The following is a 25,567-nucleotide window of genomic DNA, read 5'->3' on the forward strand; positions in this document are numbered from 1 at the left end:
TATTTTTTAAAATTGACCTACTTTATTATAGTACTATAAACTTCCAGAAGAGAACGAGAGGAAATAATTATTAGTTAAAAAGAGGGTTAATAGTTTTATATTTAGACTTTTGCTCATAACTATGTTGATGACTCAATCAACTTTCTTCTAATTGATAGGAGTAGTACATAAGATCAACCCTTGCCGGTTGTTGGGGAGAAAATAAAAATAGTTATAATTTTAAATTAGAGTCTTAGTTAACTGGGACTATTTTGTTTATGAATGACAGATTCAACCAAAATGTCACCCAGTTTTTATTTAATTTTGCCTATATTTTTGCAAACTGTGATTAGATTGCCAATTATTTTCTCAAATGCTTGCAATTGGAGCACATGATTAGAATTCAATACAATGCACTTTTCATTAGTCTAGCAACTATGACAACTTTATATCAATAATTATTCACAAAAGCTTTGGCAAGTCTATTCCAATAATTGAAAGACATTGACCTCATATTTTATTGATAACATGTGCTACTATTAGCATGCTTCTGTATAGTTATTAATAGTCGCATTTATTTTCACTAGCTATCAATAGGAATATGAAATTTGAAAAATCTGTTCAGATAAATGACCTTATAAAAATTTGCCTAAGTTCAACGGGACTAGGAAAAAGTAGTACTAGTATACAGCTAGTACTCCCTCCGTTCCACAAAGATTGTCCCACTTTGACCTGACACGAGTTTTAAGAAATATAATGAAAATTGAGTTGAAAAAGTTAGTGGAATATGGATCATACTTTTATATGAGTATTAGTTTTATAATAAAATGTGAGTATGAATGAGTTAGTGGAATATGAGGTCCACTACTAAAAATGGAAAAAGTAAAATGGGACAAACTTTGTGGGACGGACCGAAATGGAAAAATGGGACAATTTTTGTAGGACGGAGGGAGTATTTTTTTAGTAAAAGAACAAAGTTACATTATCTGGATGATCTTTGAGGCCACAGGTATGAGGCAGTAAGTCATAGATAGTGAAGAAATTTTTGATTTCTGGATTTTTTGATATTTGTATGAATGGATGCAAAGTAATTACCTATGTTGTAGACATCAACTCTCATTTTGCAGTGATGTACTATATGGTAGCAATATCATTCTTACCATGATCATATTCCCCCAAAACCTTCGAATCGTCACTTTCAGAGTCATACTTCTTAACTCAATTTAAAATAACAATAAATGCATTATATGAAACTAAATAAACCCTTAAACATTACATGATATCTATGTTTTTCCTTTCATTATATTCAGGTCCCATCTTTTATTTTTGTAATTCATTTCTCATTCTTATGAATATTTATTTTATATTCTACTTGACTTGATTTTTTTAATTAAAAAATTTAAAATTATAATTCTAAAAGTAGTACAGTATGTTATTTCCAGTTATGTGTGTTTATATATCTTAATTAAATTATATACAGAGTAAAAATTTAATTTATTATATTAAAATTAAATTAAACTTATGTTCGAATTAATAAATGTTTAATTTTTATTCTAATTAAGCCCATGTACTAATTTAAATTCATATGAACCCACAAAAGTTAATGGTAAAAAGGAAAACAAAAAAGTTATGTTAAGTGGGCTTTGAACCCACGGCCCACACTTACACTAGGTAATTCAGCTTTTGGGGTTAAGTGACACAATATAAATAGGCTTCTTTTTTATAAAGTGTCAAATATCTTTGTCCCATTGGCTAATAAAAATCTATACATTATATTAATTATATCTATTTATTATTCACAAGTTACAAAATAAAAATAATAATTATATATTTAAGTGATATTTAACATGTGGCTTAATATTATTTGTTTATAAATTTAATTATTTATACATCTACCACACACAAATTATGAGAAATTTCGTTTTCAAGCACGTTAAATGAAACATCGATCATGTCAAATATTAATAACCAAAGTTTCTGCTCTGAATATTTTATTTTCAGTTGGATTTGAAGCTTATCTTTTTCTTCCTTTTCATGATTTTGATGTAACATGGAATAAAAAATTCGACATAATCTTATCACGTCAATACAGGTGTATTTCTACAAGCACAAGCCATATAAACAATACAGGAAATTAGCATTGACGAATTAGGTATCGTGAAATTGTTAACTCAAATATTCAATTATATAGGCATTTCAAAAGAAAAATAGTACTCCACTATATAAAAGAAAATCTATCATTTTTAACCATCACTTTGAAAATTTGAATCACAATAAATGTCTCCTCTTATTCTGGAACATGTCTCACTAGTCACTTTTAACAAAATAAATTTTATTTATAACTTTAAATGGAGTTGTGTTTTGTACTACTATGTATTAAAACAATAAATTTTATAATATAGCACGTCATGTGGAATATGGTCTATCCGTAGAGAGGGCGGGCCCCATCAATACGGCCAGCGTGTCGCTTTGCTGTTTTCTTATTGATCCCCTTGCATATCTAGCTGGAGCCAATATATAAATCCCGCCAATCAGAAAATTCGTCATTTAATCATTAATTTTTCCTACATAATTTAAATAGCTTATCACGCTGGGTATTTAAAAATAGACTGGAATACCTTGTGGCCTTGGATTTTCTTTCAATTTGTGGATAGGTCATGCAATCCATGTAATAAACTGATACGTTTTGGTCCATATTTAACGATTTCATTGAAAATTAGCGATCAATCATATTTTAAAGTCCAAAATTAGTTCGGTATAATTGTATAAAAACTTAATTTCTTGTGATAAGAGAATATATTTGGTCCAATTTAACTCAGTGACAAATTCAAAACAAAGTTAACTGTTAATTTTTACAGAACCATTAAATATAGACCAACACATAACAAGCTAACACACTCATCATGTAAGACTAAAAATTTATTGTGTAGGACCAATTTTTTTTTTTTTAGACTTTAGTCTTGGTATTTATCCATAAGATTTAGGCTTTAGCTATAAAGTTCTAATAAAACTTGGTCCCTGTAGTTGCTAGATCACCAATTTTCATGGATTTCTTAGCTATTTTTCCTTCTTTCAGTAAAATTTAATTTCACCATAACTTTCAAACCAAGTTTTCATGGATTTCTTAGATTTTTTTCCTTCTATAAGTAAAATTTAATTTCACCATAACTCTTTCAAGTATGAATCAGACTCCATCGATTTTGAGTTCATTGCTTTTTCTAACATGATTTTATACTTAACCATTTCTAAATTCTACAACCATGTCACAGTATTGGTTGAAGAATATAAAATGATATTTGATCCAGAAAATTAGTTACTCTTATTCACACCGCCACAATTTTCAAATTATACATATCCGATCGCCCTTATCACCAAAATATGCATATAATAATAAAAAAAAAGAAGCAAAGAAATGTAGATAAATAAGCAGAAGGATTTTGTCTTCTTCTCAATATAGAATCGTGTAGAATAAAGTTGCCTACTGTGTAAGAAAAAGCCATGGATCAATAGAAAAGGCACGTGGTCAATAAGTGGCGTTGAAGCCAGCTCAAGGCTGGGCCCATCTTCTTCATCCATCAACAACAAAATGGATAAATGTTAAATCGAAACCAGAGCTTGATAAGTTAACAGTTAACACCATAGAGAGAGAGAAACCATGTCCGAAGGCGGCTTGTCTTCTTCACCCTACTCAATTATAAGCGAAGGAGCTGGAATTGCAGGTCATTCTCTTCTTTTAATCCCCTAAATTCTGTGTTATTTTCCTATTTCAAGGTGCAGCTATTCTGTTTGATCATTTGACGATTGCCTTTCTTGCCTTACTTTCTAATTTGTTGTCTTTTATTTTCCCTCTCGTTCTTGAAATTATGCTTATCTTGATAGTTCTGATTAAGGGTGGCCGTTGCTTTATCTTGCATTGTTGCTCTGTAATTTTCATGTTCTTGATCAAGCAAAAGATGGGATTTTTTCTTTTACTTCTTTTTTCTGTGAAATTCTGTTGATAATGATGAAGATAATGTGGAACGCTCCACTTAATTTGTGTCTCAATCAAACAGTTGAAAAAAAATTCAACTTTTCATTATGAAATCATGCCCTTTATTCTATTGAACTTTTCCTATATTTGTCTTGAAATATGGATGATCTGTGGAAGTTGACTGTTTGGAAATAAACTTACATGTAAGTACTTACAAGTATAAGATAATCACATGAATTAATTACCCAATTCGATAGGATGTGTTTCTACGTCTTGGGAGGGGCGATGTTAAGCCCGATATTTACAATGACAGAGCAACTATATATATAGGCAAAAACAACGATCTCTAGTTATAGTAACAATAGGAATCAAGTTGGATCATCGTGGTTGAGTGGATTGATTCACTTCCTTTTAGGCTCCATACTCAACATTGATGACTAATCAAATTGCTAAAATAACCGAATTTGATCCGTCTCTGCAGGAAACCTCTGTGCTTTCGTGTTGTTTGTGTCTCCAATGTGAGTTCCAAGACCTTCTTCACACATTTCTGATTCTCTATAATGTTAAACTGTTGTATGATGATCGTTATCTTGCAGTCCAACATTCAAGAGGATCATTCGAAGCAAATCAACAGAGCAATTCTCGGGGCTGCCTTACATCTACACCCTCTTGAACTGCTTGATATGCCTTTGGTATGGCATGCCGGTTGTCTCCTCCGGATTGATCTTGATCGCCACAGTCAACTCAATCGGAGCCCTTTTTCAGTTGGTTTACGTTCTCATATTTATCATCTACGCAGACCAAAGGAGAAGGGTACAGCATAGCTCACTTCAATCTTCGCCTTGTTTAGCTAAACTTGTTGCAATAGTTTTGATCATAGTGAAATTGGTGTGTTTTTGCAGCTGAAGATGGTGGGATTATTGTTGGGTGTTTTTGCTGTGTTTGCTGTCATTGTCTCTCTTAGCTTGTGCTTTTTCGAGCCACCAAACCGACAACTCTTCGTCGGTTACTTATCTGTGTTCTCTCTCATATCCATGTTTGCTTCTCCACTATTCATCATTGTGAGTATAAGGTTACAAATTAGCTCATTTTGTCACTACATTAGTGAATTTCTTTTGATATTATGATTACACAGAATCTGGTGATCAGAACAAAGAGTGTGGAATACATGCCATACTATCTGTCTCTTGCTACATTCTTGATGAGTATTGCTTTCTTCGCATATGGAATGCTCAAGCACGACGCCTTTGTCTCTGTAAGCCCTTGCTGTCTCCTACTCAAAATGCTTATGAAATCCTCAAATTTGTCTAAGCTTTGACCATTTGCATAAAATCAGATCCCTAATGGGATTGGAGCAGTTCTTGGGATTCTTCAGCTGGTGCTCTACTTCCATTACAGCAGAGCTAATGCACGAGCATCTAAAGCGCCTCTGCTCGAGCCATACACAGCCTAATCTGCTGCTCGTTGCGAGAGCTGAGAAACTGGCCGCGGATGTTGATGCCACTCTTGTTAAATATCATCGATTATTTATAGCCTCTTTGTGTACATTGGTGTGATGTGAGGGGGTTCTTGTTTGTGATTGAAATATAGAGGAAATGGAAATTGGCAAATGGTCTTTTTCATCAATCAATTATGAATATATATACAATTTATAGATTACAATTCATGAATGTATATACAATTTTTCTTTATACTACAATTCATGACTTTGGGTGTGGGACTTCAAGAACTTTTCTTTATAGAGTATAATTCATGAATGTATATACAATTTTAATATATGATTCCTTTCTTCTTTTTTGGGAATGTATGATCCGATTTCTACTAGAAAAGTTCTCCCTCTTCTGAATCATCTTCTTTCACATCTTCCAAATAGTTCTCCTTTAGGAACAAGCCAATTTGCTCCAAGGACTTCGAATTTGGATAGCAACCAAATAGAATATCCATATCTTTCAACATGTTTGGAGGGCTATCGATCTCAGCAGCCTTTTCCATCTGCAACGAGCAACAGTTTTCGACTTCGGTTAGCATAAACTCAAAGCTAACAAAATAAGAATTGAATATGCTTTGCCAAATGTTATCAGTCAATGAGCTATGTACCATCTCTAGTGCCATCCTTGCAGCATTTCTTTCTCTCTCACGAGAGGCTATTTCGGCAGCTTTGACTTGTTTTTCGATCCTTGTTTTTTCATCCTAGACAAGTAATGAAACACACAATATTATTAGGCACACTGATATACAACTAAATATACAATAGTGTAGCAGATGGTAAGTAATGTACATACAAGTGACGGATGTGTAGCTTTGGAGATAGTAGCTGCAAAGCGGCTTTTGAGCATTGCAACCCGCAAAGCCTTCTTTGGAGACATTTGGACATCAGCCATGAAACCTATAGAGGAGCAACCAATTATGAAAAGTGTGAAACTATTCATAATCATATTCAAATCTGCAAGAAATTAAACTAAGTTAAGAATATCAATTTATAGTAGTCAGGAGCATGTTGGACTAAACTCATATGTAATGAGAAAAGCCTCATTACTGCTTTATTTTTCAGCCCCATTCAATTTTTCCCTCATTGAGTTCATCACAATTGATATAATGAAGCTGCAATACCAAACATACAGTAACCTTACCTTCAGATGCAGGAGTCGTGGCAGAGGTCGAACAAGGACTTTTTTCTTCATTGGGAGCAGCCCCACGAGTACGAGAATCAATAGCTAATTCTGGATTTACAGGTTTTTAGAGTCGATATATCGAGCAACGTAATTGGAAGATATTGAAGTGCACCACTTCATACCTTCGTCAACAATTGTGCTCATCAATGAGAATCCGTTAAGTGCTGTCTTTCGAGGCTTGACCTATCAAATAAACAAAGCACTCAACTACTGCTAAATTGACGAAATTGCATAGCACGAGGTGTGAAGAGCAACCATACTTACATGCTTACTCCCTGGTTTTGACTTCAATCTTTTCACAAGTGATGCTCGCCTTGAGTTGCCACGTTTTTCAGGCACGGGAGCTTTGATAAGATCAGCTGCCGGCTTCAGAACATGGTGGTTGTTTTCTACAACTGGCTTGAATTTTGCATCCAATATTTCCCACATCCTCCTGAAATTACAATCCAACAGCCTTGCTGAGCGATAAACTTCAGACGAAGGAGGGTGATGCGACATTGCATTTCCAAAAGTCAGCAGCACATCATCAGCGAATTCCTTTGCAGCAGAGTACATATTCCTCTCGAGTTTCTGTTTTATCGTTCCTAAATCCATTGGATTCTTAATCATCTTGAAGTAGTCCGGAGTCTTCACTGGATCGACCGGCTTACTGAAAGCTTGTGATGTTCTACGATCCATCAGCCCTTTCAAAATCTTACTGCACTCAAGTTTCCAGATATGATCATCAAGAGACATCTCTGGGCCCCGCTTGGGAGATGGCTTCAATAGAACATCAGCCTCCAGCTTCTTAGTTGCAGCAACAGAAGCTCTTTTCCTTTGCCATTGCTCATCAACGGGCATCTTTTGTTTTTTGCACCTTTGACCGTCAAGAGGCATCTCTGGCTTCCTTTTTCCCGAGTTCAACTGCACAGATGGCTTCACCGTGGAAGGCATGCGAGTCCCATCAGTGTCTACGAGTAACTTATCTACGCCTTTTGGAGTTACTTTGAACTTCAAAGGATGACGAGCTGTCTTGTTCATTGTAGCATGGCACGACATTGTTTGAGTCTGGTTTTCTTCCATTGCAATTGTAGTACTTCAATTACACTAGGGAATACACAACAGAAACAGGGAAATCATCAGAAATCACCATGTTTCATAGTACATTCTTTCATATGAATTCAATGCATCCAAAACATAAAGTTGGCCAAGAGAAATAAGACAAAATCAAATCATGAAAATTACTCATATAATTTAAGAAATCCAGAAAAAAACGATTGAACAACAAAATCGAACATTTAATTAGAATAGAAAACTGTGCGAAAAAAAATTCAAGGAGATTTGGATAGAAAATTTTGTAATATTTACCATCAACTCAAATTAAAATGTACTATTACTCCTATTTCTACAAACAATTTATTGTAGTTTAATTATATGAAGCTATTCCTCAAACAAGTAGTAGTTTGATTTTTAGGGTACAAAGCAAGTTTATGAAGGATTGATTTGCAACATCAAACACTTCAAAATTATGAATGAGTAAACAACCAATTGAAAGAATTTAACGACGAAAGAGAATCGGAGAATCGGATTCTACGATCATACCTACACGATGAGGAAGTTCGTCGGAGAATCGGAGAGCGGCGTTTAAGAAGAACGATGAACGTCGGCGGAGGGCTTTTGAACTTGGAAGAGAGTAAGTAGTTTGCGTGAGAATTAAGTGAAATTATGTGATTAATGATCTTGAGAGTTTAAATAGAGGGTTTGGCTGTTTAATGAAAGTACCGACTTTTTTGAGTTTTGTAAGGAAATAAATACTTCAACCTGATTTTTGGAGGAAATTATTTTAGATTTTCTTTAGTAGCCTATTCTGTATCGGATAATTAGTAGTATTAAATTACTGTTTAGTGATATACGCCAGTTAGATTTAAATTTTATTTAAGTTTACCCTTAATTCATTTAAATAGGAGTCTTTTTATTAATAATAAAACAATTTCTAAATAAATTTTATTGCTAATGTGAAACTCGTAGGTTAATAAATTTGTTAAAATAGTGGTACTATATACTATACTTACTAATTATTTGTAAGACAATTAATGAGATGTAAAAGTTTGTAAACCCTAAAGACAATTATGGACAACTTAACCAAGTGGTAATAGATCTAGGAACTAATTTTGGATGGATCGAAATATTAGAAGGAAATTAACGACGAGAAGAATTTGTAATTTCTCTAATTGATGTGGTTCTTTTGCTTATACTGGCTCTTGTTCATTATAGAAGAATATTTATAGGCTATAGCTATTCCATACATTGCGTTGGATTAATCACCCGTAACTAAGTACTCCTTCCGTTCAACGATAAAGTTATTTTGCCATTTTCGTCCGTGTATCAATAAATATCGTATTTACTACTCCCTCCATTCCATAGTAGTGGAGGCATTTCGAGATTAAGAAAAAGTTGTGTTAAGTGAGTTAAATAAATGAAGATAAAGTAGGAAATGAAAAAGGTAGAGAGATGTAGAGAGAATAAAGCTAAGTAAGAGAGAGTAAAATAGGTGGGAAGAAATGTGTTGACTTTTACCAAAAAAAGAAATGACTCTACTACTCTGGAACGTACCAAAATGACAAAATGACTCTACTACTATGGAACAGAGGGAGTACTATTTTTTTACTACTTTTGATAATGGACCTCATATTCTACTACTACCTCCGTCCACGAAAATTCATTCCGGTTTGACCGGGCACGGGTTTTAAGAAATGTAATGGAAAGTGAGTTGTAAAAGTTAGTGGATTGTGGGTCCTACTTTTATATATTAGTTTTATAATAAAATGTGTGTAGGAATGAGTTAGTGGAATATGAGGTCCACTACCAAAAATGGTAAAAGTGAAATGAGACAAATTTTGGGGGACGGACGGAAATGGAAAAATGGAACAAATTTTTGTGGACGGAGGTAATAACATTATTTTACTCACATTTAATTATAGAATTAACATTCCCAACATTCCACTAGCCTTTTCAACCCACTTTTTTTAATAGTACATTTTTGAAACCCATTCCGGGGCAAAATTCTCCTTATATTGGTGATGGAGGGAGTAACTTTTAATTGTTAATCTAATTATATCTGCTTAACTAATCTCGCAACTAACTTTCTAACTATTACTTGGTGGGTGACAATCGTCTACTTTTCTATCGTCTTGAAAACTTTGATTTTGCTTAAATTTATGAACATGCGATGTTTAAATAGTGGAAATGATACATAAATTTTTCAAGTTATATATAGTTTCCTCAAAATCATACATAACTTTCTCTAAATTATACTGACAACCGATAAAAATGTCATAATTTGATCAGAATTGAACTTCATTCTTGTCCATATATGATTTTTTATACATGTAATCATTTAGAGAAACATTTCATTTTATAGATAGTAACTAATTTATTATTTTGTTTGTACATATATGGAATATATATTAAATATATGACTGACTAAGTGTATTAAATGATCTCGTTTAAGTTGCAAAAATCATACATATAATTTTCTACAAATCATATACGTATAATTTTTTCAAATCATACACCATGATACAATTGAGAAAAAATGTCAAAGCTACAATATAATTCACCGTTTTTCAATGTTGCAGAATCGACCAGAATTTAACATTTGTTTTTTTTTTTTTTAAATGTATGTATATGATTTTTTATACACAATTTCAATAAGAGAAACATTTTATTTTATAGTTTTTACTAATTAATTAATAAACTAGAACTGCAACCCACGAGTTTCACGATATAATGCTACTAAAATTTATCTCGAAAAAATTGAAATAATAAAAGAATCCTATTTAAATAAAATTTGAACCTAATTGACCTGCATGACTAAACAATAATTTAATAACATTAATTATCCGATACAGATTAGATTAGCAAATGCAATCTTAATTCCTTACCAAATCCCCAAAAGTCGCTTCAAGTCTTTATTTCCTTACATAACTCCGAAAAATCGGTGCTTTCATTAAACCGCCAAAACCCTATTTAAATTCAAGATTAATCAGTTAATTGCACTTAATTCTCACGCAAACTACTAACTCTCTTCGAAGTTGGAAAGCCCTCGGACCCCGCCAACGTTCATCGCTCTTCTTCAACGCCGCTCTCCGATTCTCCCACGAACTTCCTCAACGTGTAGGTATGATCGCAAAATCTAGCTAGACTTTGACTTGTTGTCGTCAAATTCTTTCAATTGGTTGTTTACTCATTCATAATTTTCAAAATTTTGAAATTTTTCATGTTGCCGATCAATCCTTCATAAACTTCCTTTGTACCCTAAAAATCAAACTCCTTGAATTGTTTGTAGAAATAGGAGTACTACATTTTAATTAGCGTTGATGGTAAATATTACAAAAATTTCTGTCCAAATCTCCTTGAATTTTTTTTCGCACAATTTTCCAACTGTTCGATTTGTTGTTCAATCGTTTTTTTTTTTTCTGGATTTCTGAAATTATAGGAGTAATTTTCACGATTTGATTTTATCTTATTTCTCTTGGCCAAGTTTAAGTTTTGGATGCATTCAAATCATATGAGAGAATGTATGAAACATGGCGATTTCTGATGATTTCTGTTTTTTGTTGTGCTTCTCCAGTGTAATTGAAGCAATACATTAATTGCAATGGCTGGAAACCAAACTCCTACGAGGTCGTGCTATCCGATGCACCTCCCTCACAATGTTGCTACGAACAAGGCAGCTCGTTGTCCTCTGAAGTTCAATGTTAAAACTCCCAAAGGTGTATGGACTATAGTTGAAGATAAGGTACTCGTAGGCACTGCTGGGACTCGCATGCCTTCCACGGTGAAGCCATCTATGCCATTGGACTCGGGCAAAAGGAAGCCAGAAATGCCTCTTGATGGTCGAAGGTGGAAAAAGCAAAAGATGTCCATTGATGATCAATGGCAAAGGAACAGAGTTTCTTTTGCTGTAACTAAGAAGCTGGAGGCTAATGTTCCAGAGATGTCTATTGATGATCAGAGGTGTAAAAAGCAGAAGATGGACTTCGATGTGAAAGTTGAGTGCAATAAGCTTTTGAAAGAATTCATGGATCGTAGACTGGCATGGGCGTTCACTAAGCCAGTCGATCTAATGAAGACTCCTGGTTACTTCAAGAAGATTAAGAATCCAATGGATTTAGGAACAATAAAGCGTAATCTGGAGAGGAACATGTACTCTGATGCAAAGGAATTTGCTGATGACATGGTGCTGACTTTTAGGAATGCAATGTTGTATCACTCTCATACGGATGAAGTTTATCGCAATGCAAGGCTATTGAATTGCAATTTCAAGAGGAGGTGGGAAATATTGGCTAAAAAAATGAAGTTAGTTGTAGCAAAAAATCACCAAGTTATGAAGCCAGCAGCTGCAGCTGGTCTGATGGAAGCTCCCAAAGCTGAAAAACATGGCTACTCAAGGCGTGTATCACTAGAGAAAAAACTGATGCTCGGAGCAGAGATTAAGAATGTAAGTAAGGTTTCTCTACAGTCTACACATTGTGCTTTCCACTTTCATCAATTTGACATATAATGAGTTCTTTGTCAATTTGAACAGGAAAAAACAGCACTAAATGGCTGCAAATCATTGAGGAAAACTGCTGACAAAGGTGTGAACCGGTGTCAAGAAGCAGCTATTGATTCTTGTACTCGCGGGGCTGTTCCCAATGAAGAAAAAAGCCCCTGTTCAACCTCTGCCACGACTCCTATATCTGCTGCTGAAAGTGTCCAAATGTCTCCAAAGAAGGCTTCGCGGGTTGCAATGCTCAAAGGCCGTTTTGCTGAAATGGCCGCTCGTGAGAGAGAAAGGAAAGCTGCAAGGATGGCACTAGCGAAGGTACATACTTCTTTGACTGATAACTTTTGGCCAAGCAAATTGAATCTTTGTTTTTATGTTAGTTATGTTAGTTTTGAGTTCATGCTAACCAAAGTCGAAAACTGTTATTCGTTGCAGATCAAAAAGACCGTTGAGATTGATACGTCTCCTATCCTGCTGAAAGAGATGAGTATTCTATTTGGTTGCTATTCAAATCCCAAGGCTTTGGAGAAAATTGGCTTTTACTTGAAGCAAAACTATGTGGAAGAGTATGACATATGAGAAAGAAGATGATCCACAAGAGGGAGAAGTTTTCTAGTAGAAATGTAGTCGTATATATTTTCAAGAATGAAGGAATCATTGATTGAAATTCTTTGTACATAAATTCATTAATTGTTATCTATGAAGAGAAGTTTTTTAAAGGCTCACACCTAAGTCTCCATATAGAATGTTAAATCATTTTCTTAGTTAATCCTTTTTACCTTAGTTGCAATCAAGTTGATTAAGTTATGTTCTTGAGGTTGATTAGCAATTTAGCATGGATCATTAATTCTTTGATATTTTAAGTCATGGGAGTTGCCTTTACACATTAATTTTGAACTTGAGTGATTCTTTTTTCTGTTTTGATAATAAATTATTAATTCACATTTTTAAAAATCATACTCAATGCTAAATCTCTAATGGCACTCAACCAATATCCTATATTTCCAACTTTTATTACAATCTGTTATGAGCTTAGAAGTACAGAAAGTGGGTTCAAGATTTTCAAATGCTAGAATACATATTTTCAAAATGTTAGAATATTAAACCATTAATATTTAATATTGTGACTATTGTCAAATATAAATTATCTATTACTCTCTCAAGTTTCTGGAAAAATGATAGAAACTTTAAAAATAATTAGCAAAGTTCATATTTGATTAAATATTAGATCAACTAGTACGCTTTTGTCCAATTATGAGAAAGAATATGATTGAGAAGAGGGATAAATTTTTTAGTAGAAATGTAATAATTTATATTTCCAACAAAAAAGAACGGAATCATAGTTGAAATTCTTTGTATATACATATATTCATGAATTTTAATCTATATATAAAGAAAAGTCTTTTAAAGTCTTACATCAAATCCATAGCTTAACGCTTCTACGATCTTAAAAAAATACTAATTGAATGTTTTACTAAGTTTCAGTAGTTTACTCAATGCATAAAAGTGGAACACAAGATCAAACATTCAGCATGATACAGAAGTTGTGACAGAGGTTGAACAAGGGCTTTTATCTTCATCGGGAACAGCCCCACGAGTACGAGCATCAATAGTTGCTTCTTGACACCGGTTCACACCTTTGTCAGCCGTTTTGCTCAAAGATGTGCAGCCATATAGTGCTTTTTTTTCCTGTTCAAATTGACACAGAACTCATTTAAGGCCAAATTTATGAAAGTGAAAAGCACAAAGGTGTAGAACAACCATACTTACATTCATAACCCTTGGTCCGAGCTTCGCTTTTTTCTCTAGTGATACACGCCTTGACTTGCCACGTTTTTCACCTTTGGGAGCTTTCATCGGACCAGCAACCTGGTGATTGTTTTCTACAACTAGCTTCATTTTTGCAGCCAATATTTCCCACCTCCTCCTGAAATTACAATCCAATAGCCTTGCGTTGCGATAAAGTTCAGACGAAGGAGGGTGATACGACATTGCATTCCCAAAAGTCAGCAGCACGTCATCCGCAAATTCCTTTGCATCAAAGTACACATTCCTTTCCAGATTACGCTTTACTGTTCCTAAATCCATTGGATTCTTAATCCTCTTGAAGTAACCGGAAGGAGTCTTCACTGGATCGACCGGCCTAGCGAACGCCCATGCAAATCTACGATCCATAAATACTTTCAAAAGATTACTGCACTCAACTTTCACATTGCAGTCCATCTTCTGCTTTTTACACCTCTGATCATCAACGGACATCTCTGGGCCCCGCTTGCGAGATGGCTTCTCTGGAACATTAGCCTCAGGAGTTGCTTTGAACTTCAAATTACAACGAACTGTGCTTTTCGTAGCAACCTTGTGATGGTGGTGTTGCATCGGATAGCTCGGCATTGTTTGAGTTCGGTTTCCAGCCATTGCAATCGTGGTACTTCAATCACACTGGGGAAAACACAACAAAAACACAACCTTCAACACAATTATCATAACGATTTCATATATTTCTCATACATATTTACATAAAATATAAGGTTGGACAAGAAAAAATTATATAAATCCAAGTCTCATTATAATATAATAATATCAGACTGTAAAATATCAGAAGTCATCATGCATTCTCTCATATGAATGCATCCAAAGCATAAACTTGGCTAAGAGAAATAAGATAAAATCAAATTATGAACTCGAGATATCGAATAAAACTATGATTTCAGATATCCAAGAAAAAAGATCGAACAAAAGAGACTAGTTTGATTTTTAGGGCTCACAGAAAGTTTATGAATTAATGATCGGTAAAATCAAAGTCTTCAAAATTGTGAATTAGACTACCAAATTAAAGAATTTGACGACAACAATTCAAAGTCTAGGTTTACTTACATGCTGAGGAAGATCGTCGGCGGATTGGAGAAGACGATGGGTGAAGGTCGGAAGAGGGCTTCGAACTTTGAAGAGAGTTTGTTTGCGTGAGAATTATGTGAAATTTTATGAGTGCATGTTGAGTTTAAATAGGGTTAGAAAGACTTCAACCTGACTTCAATAAGGAAATAAAGATTGTAAGGAAATAAGGAAATAAAGATTGTCTTTAGTGATCTGATCGGTTAATTCATCTTAAATTATTGTTTAGTTATACGCGTTAGTTAGATTCAAATTTATTTTTATTAATAATCAATAATTTTCTTAATAAATCTTAGTGCCTATGTGAGATTCGTAGGTTGCACTCTATTTAGTTAACAGGGAGTATAAAATAAAATGTTTCTCTAGCTCTAAATAATTATATATATATATATATATAAAATTATATTTAAAAAACAAAAATAAAAAATACGTTTAGACTTGAAAATTTTGATCTTCGCCGATTTAAAGTTGACGAAGAGTTGAGAAGTGAATAACAAGCAGTAGATGGTATCGAAGAAGAGTATCGATATCTATTTAATTATAGAAAAATTAGTATTAACACATGTGCTATACACATGCCATATGATTTTTATTAGTTAAGTAATTATCAATCTAATTATAGTTGCCTAATAATCTCACAACTAATATTCTAACTGTTATACTGTGGGTGATAATAATTGCTTTTCTATTCGGTTTTACGTCTGATATTGTCCATTTTTGTAAGAACCCTCATATTCAGTGATAAATGGTACAAACATAATTAATATTTTTAAATATTTTATATTTAAAACTAATTTATAAATATTCATTTAATTTTAAATAAATTACGTTCAACGACATCGTTTAAGTAGTCGAAATCATATATTCCATACGTTGAGTCAGTTTAAGTAGTCGAAATCATATACTCCCTCCGTTTCTTCATAGTTAAGTCATTTTACCATTTTGGAAAGTTTCTTCTTAGTTGAGTCGTTTCCTTATATGGTAATTTTTTCCTCTTTCTTACTATACTCTCTCTTACTTTATTCTCTCTACTTTATTCACTTTATACTTTATTCTCTCTACCTTTTCCTCTCTTTTACTTTTTTATCTATTTATTTAACACACCCAACATTCATTTCTAAAATTCCGTGCTGAAAAGTTCCGCCTCAACTATGAAGAAACGGAGGGAGTACTCTTCTTCGATACCATCTACGTGTTATTCTCTTCTCAACTCTTCGTTAGTTTAGATCGCGAAGATCAAAATCTTCAAGTTTAAACGTGTGTTTTTTTGTTTTTTAAATATGATTTTTTATATATCTATATATGATTGTTTAAATTTTTTATACTTTAACTTTTCTATTAACTAAATCGACTGCAACCTACGAGTCTCACATTGCGACTAAAATTTATCTAATTAATTATTGATTACTAATAAAATAAATTCGAATTTAACTAACGTGTATGATCACTAAACAATAATTTAAGATGAATTAACCGATCAGATTACTAAAGACAATCTTTATTTCCTTATTGAAGTAAGTTTATTTCCTTATTTCCTTATTTCCATATTTCCTTACAATCTTTATTTCCTTATATATAGAAGTCAGGCTGAAGTCAGGTTGAACTCTTTCTAACCCTATTTAAACTCGACAATACATTCACTCATAAAATTTCACATAATTCTCACGCATACAAACTGTCTTCCAAGTTCGAAGCCATCGTATGCTCCAATCCGCCGACGATCTTCCTCAGCATGTAAGTATGATGCCCAAACCTAGACTTTGAATTGTTGTCGTTAAATTCTTTAATTTGCTTGTTTAATTCACAATTTTGAAGACTTTGATGTTGCCAATCATTTATTCATAAACTTTCTGTGAGCCCTAAAAATCAAACTAGTCTCTTTTGTTCGAGGAAGTTCTTCTTCTTCCATGCAATAAAAGTGGTTGTAGAAATAGTAATACGTTTTTATAAGAGTTGATAGTCAATATTACTACCATAATTTCTATCCAAATTAAATCTTCTTGAATTTCTGTTGTGAACAATTCTGACTCTTCGATCGTTTTTTTCTGGATTTCATAAATTATGATTTCATTCGATATTTTGAGTTCAGGATTTGATTTGATTTTATCTTATTTGGCTTGGCCAGCTTTATGTTTTGGATGCATTCAATTCATATGAGAGAATGTATGAAACATGATTTCTGATGATTTTTGTATATTTGTTGTGTTTCTCCAGTGTAATTGAAGCAATACAATTGCAATGGCTGAAAATCGAACTCAAACGAGGGCGTGCTGTCCGATGCAACTCCCTGACAAGGTTGCTACGAACAAGAGAGGTCGTTGTAGTCTGAAGTTCAATGTAGCTCCCAAAAGTGTATGGCCTAAAGTTGAAGATGAGCTACTCGAAGGAACTGATGAGACACACATGCCTTCCACGGTGAAGCCGTCTATGCCATTGGACTCGGGCAAAAGGAAGCCAGAAATGCGTCTTGATGGTCAAAGGTGCAAAAGGCAAAAGATTTCAGGTGAAGACCAAAGGAAACAGAACAGAGTTTCTGTTGCTGTAACGAAGCCTGTTAAGGCTAATGTTCCAGAGATGTGCATTGATGATCAAAGGTGGAAAAGGCAGCAGATGGACTTCAATGTGAAAGTTGAGTGCAATAAGCTTTTGAAAGAATTCATGGATCGTAGATTCGCATGGGCGTTCACTAAGCCAGTCGATCTAGTGAAGGCTCCTGATTACTTCAAGAAGATTAAGAATCCAATGGATTTAGGAACTGTAAAGCGTAATCTGGAAAGGAATATGTACGTTGATGCAAAGGAATTCGCTGATGACGTGCAGCTGACTTTTGGGAATGCAATGTTGTATCACTCTCCATCGGATGAAGTTTATCGCAACGCAAGGCTATTGAATTGCAATTTCAAGAGGAGGTGGGAAATATTGGCTAAAAAAATGAAGTTAGTTGTAGAAAAAAATCACCAAGTTATGAAGCCAATAGCTGCTGCTGGTCCGACGAAAGTTCCCAAAGCTGAAAAACATGGCTACTCAAGGTGCGTATCACTTGACAAAAAACTGAAGCTCGGAGCAGGGATTAAGAATGTAAGTATGGTTTCTCTACAGTCTACTCCTTGTGCTTTCCACTTTCATCAATGTGGCACTAAATGAGTTCTGTGTCAATTTGAACAGGAAAAAACAGGACTAAATGGCTGCACATCATTGAGGAAAACTGCTGACAAAGGTGTGAACCGGTGTCAAGAAGCAGCTATCGATGCTTATACTCGTGGGGCAGTTGCCAATGAAGAAAAAAGCCCTTGTTCAACCTCTGCCACGACTCCTGCATCTGCTGCTGAAGGTGTTCAAATGTCGCCAAAGAAGGCTTTGCGGGTTGCAATGCTCAAAGGCCGTTTTGCTGAAATGGCCTCTTGTGAGAGTGAAAGAAAATCTGCAAGGATGGCACTGGAGAAGGTACATAGTTAGTTCATTTAACTGATAACATTTGGTCAAACAAATTGAATCCTTTGTTTTTATGTCAGTGTTGAGTTCATGCTAACCAAAGTCGAAAACTGTTATTCGTTGCAGATCAAAAAGACCGTTGAGATTGATACGTCTCCTATCCTGCTGAAAGAGATGAGTATTCTATTTGGTTGCTATTCAAATCCCAAGGCTTTGGAGAGAATTGGGTTTTACTTGAAGCAAAACTATGTGGAAGAGTATGAAGTATGAGAAAGAAGATGATCCACAAGAGGGAGAAGTTTTCTAGTAGAAATGTTGTCGTATATATTTCCAAGAATGAAGGAATCATTGATTGAAATTCTTTGTACATACATTCATTAATTGTTAGTATCTATAAAGAGAAGTTTTTTAAAGGCTCACACCCAAGTCTCCATATAGAATGTTAAATCATTTTCTTAGTCCAATCTTTTTTCTAAATATTTACTGGCTCATGATTTAGAACATGGATTTATTCAAAATATTGCCATAAAAAAAAAAAAAAAAAAAAAAAAAACTTTCTTGGGGCTTTCTTGGTATCTGGAAATCGTGCATAGTTTTTGGGTAAGCTCAATTTTACCTTAGATGTAGTCAATCAAGTTGTTTAAGTTTTGTTCTTGAGGTTGATTAGCAATTTAGCATCATAGCATGGATCATTGATTCTTTGGAATTTTAGATCATGGGAATTGCCTACTTGCCTTTACACATTAATTTTGAACTTGAGGGATTTATTTTTTCTGTTTTGAGAGTATTAAATCTCTAATTGCACTCAAATTATATTTAAGATCCTATATTTCCAACTTTAGTGACATTTCTCTAAATAGCTTAGATGTACAGCACGTGGTAATAGTACCGGTTTATGATTCTCGAATGTTAAGAGTCCACATTTTGCTTATATAAATTTTAAACGATTAATGCTCTTACATCATAAGATTTGAAAGCAATAAAACTCTCAAGTTTCTAGCCTTCTCGTATTTGCACATGAAAAATGATAACTTTAACTATAATTAGCAAAGTCCATATTTGATTAAATATTTGATCGATTAGTACGCTGTTGTCAAATGAGAAAGAAGATGATTGAGAAGAGGATAAATTTTCTAGGAGAAAGATCAATTATATTTCCAACAAATAAGAATGGAATCATAAAATGAAATTCTTTGTAACACATTCATGAATTTTAATCTATAAAAGAGTCTTTTAAAGTCTTACAACCAAAACCATAGCTTCGCTACTACAATCTTAAACAATAAAATTGAACGTATGTTAAATTATTTTACTAAGTTTTAGTAGTTTGTTAGTATCTTGTAGAACAAGTGCTCAATGCTAAACGTGGAACACGAGATCAAACATTCAGCACGATACCTAATTCTATATCGATGGAAACTCAGAAATAGTCTTTTTTTTAATACAAAAACTGGAGATACTAAAAGATGATCCTATTTCACGTTTTTAGCAAGACAAACAAAGGTAGGTTTCATATTGAACCGATGATTCAAACAGGCCAGCAAGTGACCACCTAGAATTCAGACTGCTAAACCGTATACTTGTTCTTGGCTCCCCTGTCCTTCTTTGCATCCTCCTGCATTATAAAGATGGGGTGTTATCGATCGAAGAAAACTAGCATGATAGATTAAGCTCAACATGACTGAATGGAAAACTTACATGGAATATGAAACCAATGGTTTCATTATAATCCAGAAAATCCTTCCACTGCCTTCCAATACTAAGCTGAAAATTTTACAGCAGAGTCTGAGAAATTACCGAAAAGCTAACAAACATGCTTTCTGAAGCAAAAATAAAGGAATCAGAGCTCAAAAAAAGAAACTGCTGTTGTTACACAGTCATCTTTACGTATAGTTGTTCAGTTTCAACCTCTATATGGTATATCATCTTTTACACAATCTCTAAACGATAAACTGAAGACAGCCCGGGAGAGGATTCTAGAGCACACCCTTTAAATGATCAAAATCTAACAAAAGCTCTTCTTAATCATTGAACACAAGAAAGCTATTGAGATTCAGTTTCATGGCACGGGCAAATTAAGGGCACTTCAAGACATGAACAAGAAACAAGAAACAATAAAATCTGATAAAAGCAACAAAAGACTGTTTCTTCTATTCATGTGTAGTTTGAATAAAAAAGTAATACTAGGTTATTTAATATATACAATTACTATCATCTAGAAACATCGAGGGGGACATTTTATATTGTATTGCCATGAATTACAAAACAAGACAATCACATTTTAGAAGTAACAGAATTGGGAAATGAACCATGTGATAAACCTACAATTATTAATGATGTACAAGAGATCATAATCAAAATAATTTACCAAGTAAAAGCAATTCAATAGGAAGCATTCCGGTTTAACACACAAACAAACCTGAGCAGCTTCATTGGTAGCATTCTTTGTCCAGATTGAAATTTTCTCTTGCCTTGCTCGAACATTCACAACAGCCCCACAAATTTCATCTCCATAATCAAATTGTTCACCGATCATCGCAAGCAACTAAAAGGAATCCAAAAAAAGAACCATAGCATAAATTCAATAAACAGAGAACAAAAAATAGACATATGATGAGCTTGAAATCATCTCGTTCAACAAAGACGGTTTGAAGCATACCGTGTAAAGCCAACAAGTGTCGGATTTACCGCGTGAGTAAGTCACAGTCCACTTCCCCCCATTGGCACAAATAGGATCTTCCCATTTTGGCTCAATATTATGTTTAAAACAGTAAAAGTCAGCTCCAACTGCAAGCTTTCCCGGATGGTGTATATTATTGTAAACACTACAAATCAAGACAGAGAAATCGTAATGTTGGTACGGTTCACATATACATGAAGAGCAACCAACTGCGACAAATGTTTCTACTCAGATTGGGGGAAGGAATCATACATTTATCGGAAATTCAATCACGCCGTTAACCAAGAAAACAAGATTAATTTCAATTCATATCCCTTCCCTAATTCTCCATTTCTCCATGTTTATTTTCAATTTCTTAAAAACCTATGATCCAAAAAATAGGTAACAACATATACAAATGACGAAACTGTGCAATTACGATCCTAATTCACTCAAGAACACCACTATAATTAAAAACCCCCAAAATACTCACACAGCAGTTTACCTCCAGAAATCTTCGACGGTGGAGAAGGTGTAAATCGGGCGCATTGAGCTTCCCCACGCCGCCTGTTTAGATTTTGCGGACGGATTGTCGAACCAGAACGTCCAGGAGTGCTCCAGGGGGTGTCTCGGCGGTGGCAGCGGTGCGACGGCGTCCGAATCGGAGGCGATGATCTCCCCTTCCTCGGCATCCGATTCCTCGCCGTGGTGAACCTTGTTCGACTCAGATGAGTTATCTAATTCCTCTTTGATGGCGGAAGCCGCTGATTTCTCGCTTTCTTCAACCATGACTCTTCTTCGTCACCGATTTCTGCAGATTTGGGTTTTGGAATGTGCAGTGAAAGAAGAAAATGAAAGATGGGGTTTTGGTAGTCAAATGCAGTAACTCTTATAGGCCCATAACGAGGCCCATTTACTCGAATGTGTATTTTCAGTTTTGGGCCGAGAATTTGATCCATGAAAATAGTTCAAATTATTAACAATAAAAATTAGTCTCAATTCTTTTATTTTATCAATTGTTCATTGAAACTCATGTCGTATAATAATTTTTTCATTAATAGAAATTTATCATTTAAGCATTAGAACTCATTTCATCTATAAATAAGATTATTTTTCTTAAAAACAAAGAGTAATTTGTGCGCGACATTTAGTGATCCATTTTTGTATGAGAAAAACTCATGCAAGCGACGTATCACATGTGTGCGAACAATCGACCCGGATTTGACTAGGGGAGAAGGCGAGGCAACTTTAGTGAGGGGGGGAAGGAGAAGGTGACAACGATGGCAGTGAGATGGCGGCAGCAATGCAGGAGACGGGCGAGAAGGAGAATATTAGGTCGCCCGCACCCCGTCTTTTTCTTTTTGTATCATTTTTACATTTTCATATCTTTTTATATATCTTTAATTTATTTTTATATTAATTAAATTTATACTCGTGACCACAAAAATATATACGAGAATATATATCTCTCGAACCACAAAATATATACGAGAATATCCCAATTGGAAATAAAATATGTATGAATATTTATGGGATTAATACTCATTTCACCTCATATAATCTAAGTTTGAGAATTATCTTGATAACAAAAAATAACAATAATAATGTTAATATAATCCCAACTGAAATTTCAGTACTACTCCGAAACCAAAAAACTGTAAAACTTACATGTACAAGAAGCTAATCAACACACATTTAATCAATAGTAGTAATTAATTAATCAGTAATGAAGCAACAATATTATATGTAGAGACTAGAGAGAGATGCATCTTTATATCTTCATGTAATCAAGAAATGATTTCCCGTTGAGCTTCCTGGCAAAGAAATCTTTAACGTACTGCTCCATCTTCAGCCGCCTGAAAATCGGCCGCTGCGTCGTCAACAACGACCGAGACGGCCCCACTTCCGCTTCGTATTTGCAGTTGAAAAACATAGCGATCGTTATTCTCTCTCTCTCCGAATTCACCGTCGCCCTGTGCTCAATACTCTTGAACTCCCCATTGCTCAATATCTGCTTATAAGTGTTTTTGAGTGAGTATTCGGTTTTTGATTTATCCCAAAAATCGAATCAAGAAAAGCAAAATACAAAGTGGAGTATAAAAATTGATCTGAATCGAAAAATAAAAAAGCTAAACTTATATAAAAATATTATAAAAACCGGAAAAAATCTTAAATTTCAAAAATATACACTATGTACAATACTTTATATATTTATTAATATTATATCATGTGCAATTAATTTCAAACATAAAATCAATATTTAAATGTTATCTTGTTATTATTAATTTACAATTTAGTATAACCAAGTATCTTATTCGTTTAAAAATAGATGTCCAAAAAATTGTAAAATACTCAATACTTAGCGGAGATAATATTAATTAAAAAAATTAAAATTTTAGATATTATTTCAATATTAAAACTCTATATATAATTTAACCCGAAATATGAAATTTAACTAAACTTAGTTTTCAATTTTCCCGATTTTTATATATCCAAACTGAACTAAAATTTGAATTTGTAACATTCCCGATCGAGTCAGCATGCACGATTCTCACACGACTAAAAATCTCTTTGATTAATTAATTGAATGATTGACCAAATCTTGGTGAATATATTAGGATTAGGCTAACATGTGCGAGAGTCAACAAACCTCAAGGATGTCTCCTACGTTGACAACAAAGGCGTCGGACAGGAAATGGACGGGCATCCAGACGCCGTCTTTCTTGATCTGGAAGCCTTGGACGCCGTTAACTTGGAGGAGGACGGTGATCCCGCTCGCATCCGAGTGTGGTGTCAGCCCCATCACCTTCTCCGGCTCCGGGCAAGGAGGGTAGTATGTCATCCGCAGTGACTGCATCCCGTCCTCGAACATATCCTCCACCTCCCTGGCGTCCATCTTAAGAGACTCTGCCATCACAGCGAATATCGCCTTTGACAGCTTCTGGAGCTCGGAGATGTAGGCTTCTAGGGTTTCTCTACATAGAGTTGTTCAGTGCACTCGATTAGATTCAAAAACAACATTGGAATTTATTCTGGTAGAAGCTATTTATTCTAAAATTTGATTTCGTAATTTTGAGACAATGATTTTCCACTGTTTCGTTGTGGTGATAGAGACTTTTGCACAATGACTAACATTAAATCAAATCCGAAAGAATATGACATCATCGTTATTGAAGCCACAAGTGAAAAAGTCAAATTTTGAAAAGGGCAAATTGGTATGTGTTTGGTCAAACTTTCCCGAAACTTAAAAAATTGATAAAAAAAATTATGAAATTTAACATTGCTCGCACCTATCCCATGGCGAATTATTTATGTTGTCTCTATGTAATATAGTTTCAAATTGATTATATGATTGAACAAGTGTTAAGTGTCTTGTCAAACTGATGAAGATTCTCATAGATCTAACTCGTTTTTTGACTATCACACCGGACACGAGGTCACTCAAATCAGAGCCCATGGGACAATTGCGAAATAGTATGTTATACTATGCGATTTTTCTTGCCGATTTTTTAAGTTGCAAGACCATTAGACCAACCAGAATTTGACCAAACTTCATGGTTTTTCCGTCAATTTGGCCTTTCGAAAACCAAAAAATTGTTTAAAAAGAATATGCACCTGAGTGATGGAGGGAGATCGGGAAAGAGATGAGGTTTGCGGCGTTGGATGGGATTAGTGATCATGTAGAATCTGTCTGCCCAATCAACTTTTTGATCTTGAGAAACAATTACTGTTTGACCATAGCCTTCAACCTCTCCCTCCCTAATCTTGTATCTCAACCTCTCTTCCAGTGGAAGATTGTAGAATTCTTTGATTTCATGCTTCAATTTCTCCACCAATGAAGTGTTCACCCGGTGATTCACTAGCTGCATATATACGATTATTAGATGATGACATGAATTCCTAACAAAATCCGATAAAACCTAAAATAGAAAAATTTGAAACCTGGAATATGCCCCACTCGGTGCATGTCGAGTGAAGCTTCTCGAGCTGGGAGGCTTTCGTTTGTTCGTTGAGCAAGCTTTCCATGTCGAGAACCGGGATTTCTGCTGCGGCTGAGGATGAAATATCCTCAGACGAGCGTGAAATCGCGGCTTCTTGATCCACAATGTACCGCGTTGGGATCTCGTGGATTGGTTTTTTCACCATTTCTTGAAGGCTCAGCTCCATTCCTAACTAAGATGAATAAATATAAATGTAGTTTGTGTTATAGTGAGATGTTAGGGTAGAAATTGAAGTATTTATAGGCATGACCGCATGACTGACAATTGTATAAGACTGATTTTTGATTTTAGGAATAATGTATAATGTTGTAGCAGTAGAATACTCGGAAATTAAAGAAGAAAAATACTTTTTCAAAGTTGAACAATGACCGGATTTCGACAGATATGTAAGATCCTATTAGCACCGACCCTCTACCGTAAAATATAATATGT

General features: G+C 34.4%; 7 protein-coding genes across 8 annotated transcripts; 3 read left to right on the forward strand and 4 right to left on the reverse strand.

The window, feature by feature from the left end:
• The first annotated feature begins 3,400 nt into the window (after positions 1–3,400).
• On the forward strand, positions 3,401–5,678 carry LOC125192238 (bidirectional sugar transporter SWEET2a-like). Of its 2 annotated transcripts, none has more exons than XM_089069937.1 (6): positions 3,401–3,698; positions 4,431–4,467; positions 4,546–4,762; positions 4,852–5,010; positions 5,108–5,204; positions 5,286–5,314. In XM_089069937.1, the coding sequence occupies exons 1-6, from the start codon at positions 3,635–3,637 to the stop codon at positions 5,291–5,293; spliced, it is 582 nt and encodes a 193-aa protein (XP_088926063.1). In that variant the 5' UTR covers positions 3,401–3,634; the 3' UTR covers positions 5,294–5,314. The 2 variants fall into 2 exon arrangements, with proteins under 2 accessions (XP_088926063.1, XP_047945708.1); XM_048089751.2 differs by having other exon boundaries at positions 3,407–3,698; positions 5,085–5,204; positions 5,286–5,678.
• On the reverse strand, positions 5,671–7,726 carry LOC125192237 (transcription factor GTE12-like). The gene is made up of 5 exons (XM_089069938.1): positions 6,886–7,726; positions 6,744–6,804; positions 6,580–6,669; positions 6,232–6,392; positions 5,671–6,139 (listed from the first exon to the last, which is right to left on the reverse strand). The coding sequence occupies exons 1-5, from the start codon at positions 7,681–7,683 to the stop codon at positions 5,771–5,773; spliced, it is 1,479 nt and encodes a 492-aa protein (XP_088926064.1). The 5' UTR covers positions 7,684–7,726; the 3' UTR covers positions 5,671–5,770.
• Positions 7,727–11,260: 3,534 nt separating this feature from the next.
• LOC125195406 (uncharacterized) lies at positions 11,261–12,876 on the forward strand. Its single transcript, XM_048093556.2, has 3 exons — positions 11,261–12,103; positions 12,191–12,469; positions 12,587–12,876. The coding sequence occupies exons 1-3, from the start codon at positions 11,261–11,263 to the stop codon at positions 12,728–12,730; spliced, it is 1,266 nt and encodes a 421-aa protein (XP_047949513.2). The 3' UTR covers positions 12,731–12,876.
• An 802-nt stretch (positions 12,877–13,678) lies between these two features.
• On the reverse strand, positions 13,679–14,566 carry LOC125195408 (transcription factor GTE12-like). Its single transcript, XM_048093557.1, has 2 exons — positions 13,922–14,566; positions 13,679–13,840 (listed from the first exon to the last, which is right to left on the reverse strand). Exons 1-2 carry the CDS (start codon positions 14,564–14,566, stop codon positions 13,679–13,681), a joined length of 807 nt encoding a protein of 268 aa, XP_047949514.1.
• Positions 14,567–17,281: 2,715 nt separating this feature from the next.
• On the forward strand, positions 17,282–18,745 carry LOC148929436 (uncharacterized). Its single transcript, XM_089056849.1, has 3 exons — positions 17,282–18,121; positions 18,209–18,487; positions 18,602–18,745. Exons 1-3 carry the CDS (start codon positions 17,282–17,284, stop codon positions 18,743–18,745), a joined length of 1,263 nt encoding a protein of 420 aa, XP_088912975.1.
• A 1,115-nt stretch (positions 18,746–19,860) lies between these two features.
• LOC125193909 (eukaryotic translation initiation factor 4E-2-like) lies at positions 19,861–21,988 on the reverse strand. Its single transcript, XM_048091848.1, has 5 exons — positions 21,640–21,988; positions 21,135–21,300; positions 20,895–21,020; positions 20,174–20,239; positions 19,861–20,090 (listed from the first exon to the last, which is right to left on the reverse strand). Exons 1-5 carry the CDS (start codon positions 21,921–21,923, stop codon positions 20,043–20,045), a joined length of 690 nt encoding a protein of 229 aa, XP_047947805.1. The 5' UTR covers positions 21,924–21,988; the 3' UTR covers positions 19,861–20,042.
• A 753-nt stretch (positions 21,989–22,741) lies between these two features.
• LOC125193908 (protein SRG1-like) lies at positions 22,742–25,325 on the reverse strand. Its single transcript, XM_048091847.2, has 4 exons — positions 25,077–25,325; positions 24,750–24,997; positions 23,785–24,109; positions 22,742–23,145 (listed from the first exon to the last, which is right to left on the reverse strand). The coding sequence occupies exons 1-4, from the start codon at positions 25,299–25,301 to the stop codon at positions 22,906–22,908; spliced, it is 1,038 nt and encodes a 345-aa protein (XP_047947804.2). The 5' UTR covers positions 25,302–25,325; the 3' UTR covers positions 22,742–22,905.
• Positions 25,326–25,567: the final 242 nt, after the last annotated feature.

Source organism: Salvia hispanica, chromosome 4, assembly GCF_029641045.1.
Source record: "Salvia hispanica isolate PSC_SH4W2 chromosome 4, Shi_PSC_v1, whole genome shotgun sequence".
Lineage (NCBI taxonomy): Eukaryota > Viridiplantae > Streptophyta > Magnoliopsida > Lamiales > Lamiaceae > Salvia > Salvia hispanica.

What these genes read in the sequence shown, in the direction of transcription:
- LOC125192238 (XM_048089751.2), top strand. Translation starts at nt 3,635, where the DNA reads ATGTCCGAAGGCGGCTTGTCTTCTTCACCCTACTCAATTATAAGCGAA. An exon ending in CGAAGGAGCTGGAATTGCAG is followed by an intron (nt 3,699 to 4,430) that starts GTCATTCTCTTC and finishes CCGTCTCTGCAG; the next exon opens with GAAACCTCTGTGCTTTCGTG. An exon ending in AGCACGACGCCTTTGTCTCT is followed by an intron (nt 5,205 to 5,285) that starts GTAAGCCCTTGC and finishes GCATAAAATCAG; the next exon opens with ATCCCTAATGGGATTGGAGC.
- LOC125192237 (XM_089069938.1), bottom strand. Translation starts at nt 7,683, where the DNA reads ATGGAAGAAAACCAGACTCAAACAATGTCGTGCCATGCTACAATGAAC. An exon ending in GAGCACAATTGTTGACGAAG is followed by an intron (nt 6,670 to 6,743) that starts GTATGAAGTGGT and finishes CTGTAAATCCAG; the next exon opens with AATTAGCTATTGATTCTCGT. An exon ending in AAGCTACACATCCGTCACTT is followed by an intron (nt 6,140 to 6,231) that starts GTATGTACATTA and finishes TTACTTGTCTAG; the next exon opens with GATGAAAAAACAAGGATCGA.
- LOC125195406 (XM_048093556.2), top strand. Translation starts at nt 11,261, where the DNA reads ATGGCTGGAAACCAAACTCCTACGAGGTCGTGCTATCCGATGCACCTC. An exon ending in TCGGAGCAGAGATTAAGAAT is followed by an intron (nt 12,104 to 12,190) that starts GTAAGTAAGGTT and finishes CAATTTGAACAG; the next exon opens with GAAAAAACAGCACTAAATGG. An exon ending in CAAGGATGGCACTAGCGAAG is followed by an intron (nt 12,470 to 12,586) that starts GTACATACTTCT and finishes TATTCGTTGCAG; the next exon opens with ATCAAAAAGACCGTTGAGAT.
- LOC125195408 (XM_048093557.1), bottom strand. Translation starts at nt 14,566, where the DNA reads ATGGCTGGAAACCGAACTCAAACAATGCCGAGCTATCCGATGCAACAC. An exon ending in TCGGACCAAGGGTTATGAAT is followed by an intron (nt 13,841 to 13,921) that starts GTAAGTATGGTT and finishes CAATTTGAACAG; the next exon opens with GAAAAAAAAGCACTATATGG.
- LOC148929436 (XM_089056849.1), top strand. Translation starts at nt 17,282, where the DNA reads ATGGCTGAAAATCGAACTCAAACGAGGGCGTGCTGTCCGATGCAACTC. An exon ending in TCGGAGCAGGGATTAAGAAT is followed by an intron (nt 18,122 to 18,208) that starts GTAAGTATGGTT and finishes CAATTTGAACAG; the next exon opens with GAAAAAACAGGACTAAATGG. An exon ending in CAAGGATGGCACTGGAGAAG is followed by an intron (nt 18,488 to 18,601) that starts GTACATAGTTAG and finishes TATTCGTTGCAG; the next exon opens with ATCAAAAAGACCGTTGAGAT.
- LOC125193909 (XM_048091848.1), bottom strand. Translation starts at nt 21,923, where the DNA reads ATGGTTGAAGAAAGCGAGAAATCAGCGGCTTCCGCCATCAAAGAGGAA. An exon ending in ACACTTGTTGGCTTTACACG is followed by an intron (nt 21,021 to 21,134) that starts GTATGCTTCAAA and finishes GATTCCTTTTAG; the next exon opens with TTGCTTGCGATGATCGGTGA. An exon ending in CTACCAATGAAGCTGCTCAG is followed by an intron (nt 20,240 to 20,894) that starts GTTTGTTTGTGT and finishes TAAAATTTTCAG; the next exon opens with CTTAGTATTGGAAGGCAGTG.
- LOC125193908 (XM_048091847.2), bottom strand. Translation starts at nt 25,301, where the DNA reads ATGGAGCTGAGCCTTCAAGAAATGGTGAAAAAACCAATCCACGAGATC. An exon ending in CCGAGTGGGGCATATTCCAG is followed by an intron (nt 24,998 to 25,076) that starts GTTTCAAATTTT and finishes GTATATATGCAG; the next exon opens with CTAGTGAATCACCGGGTGAA. An exon ending in GATCTCCCTCCATCACTCAG is followed by an intron (nt 24,110 to 24,749) that starts GTGCATATTCTT and finishes AACTCTATGTAG; the next exon opens with AGAAACCCTAGAAGCCTACA.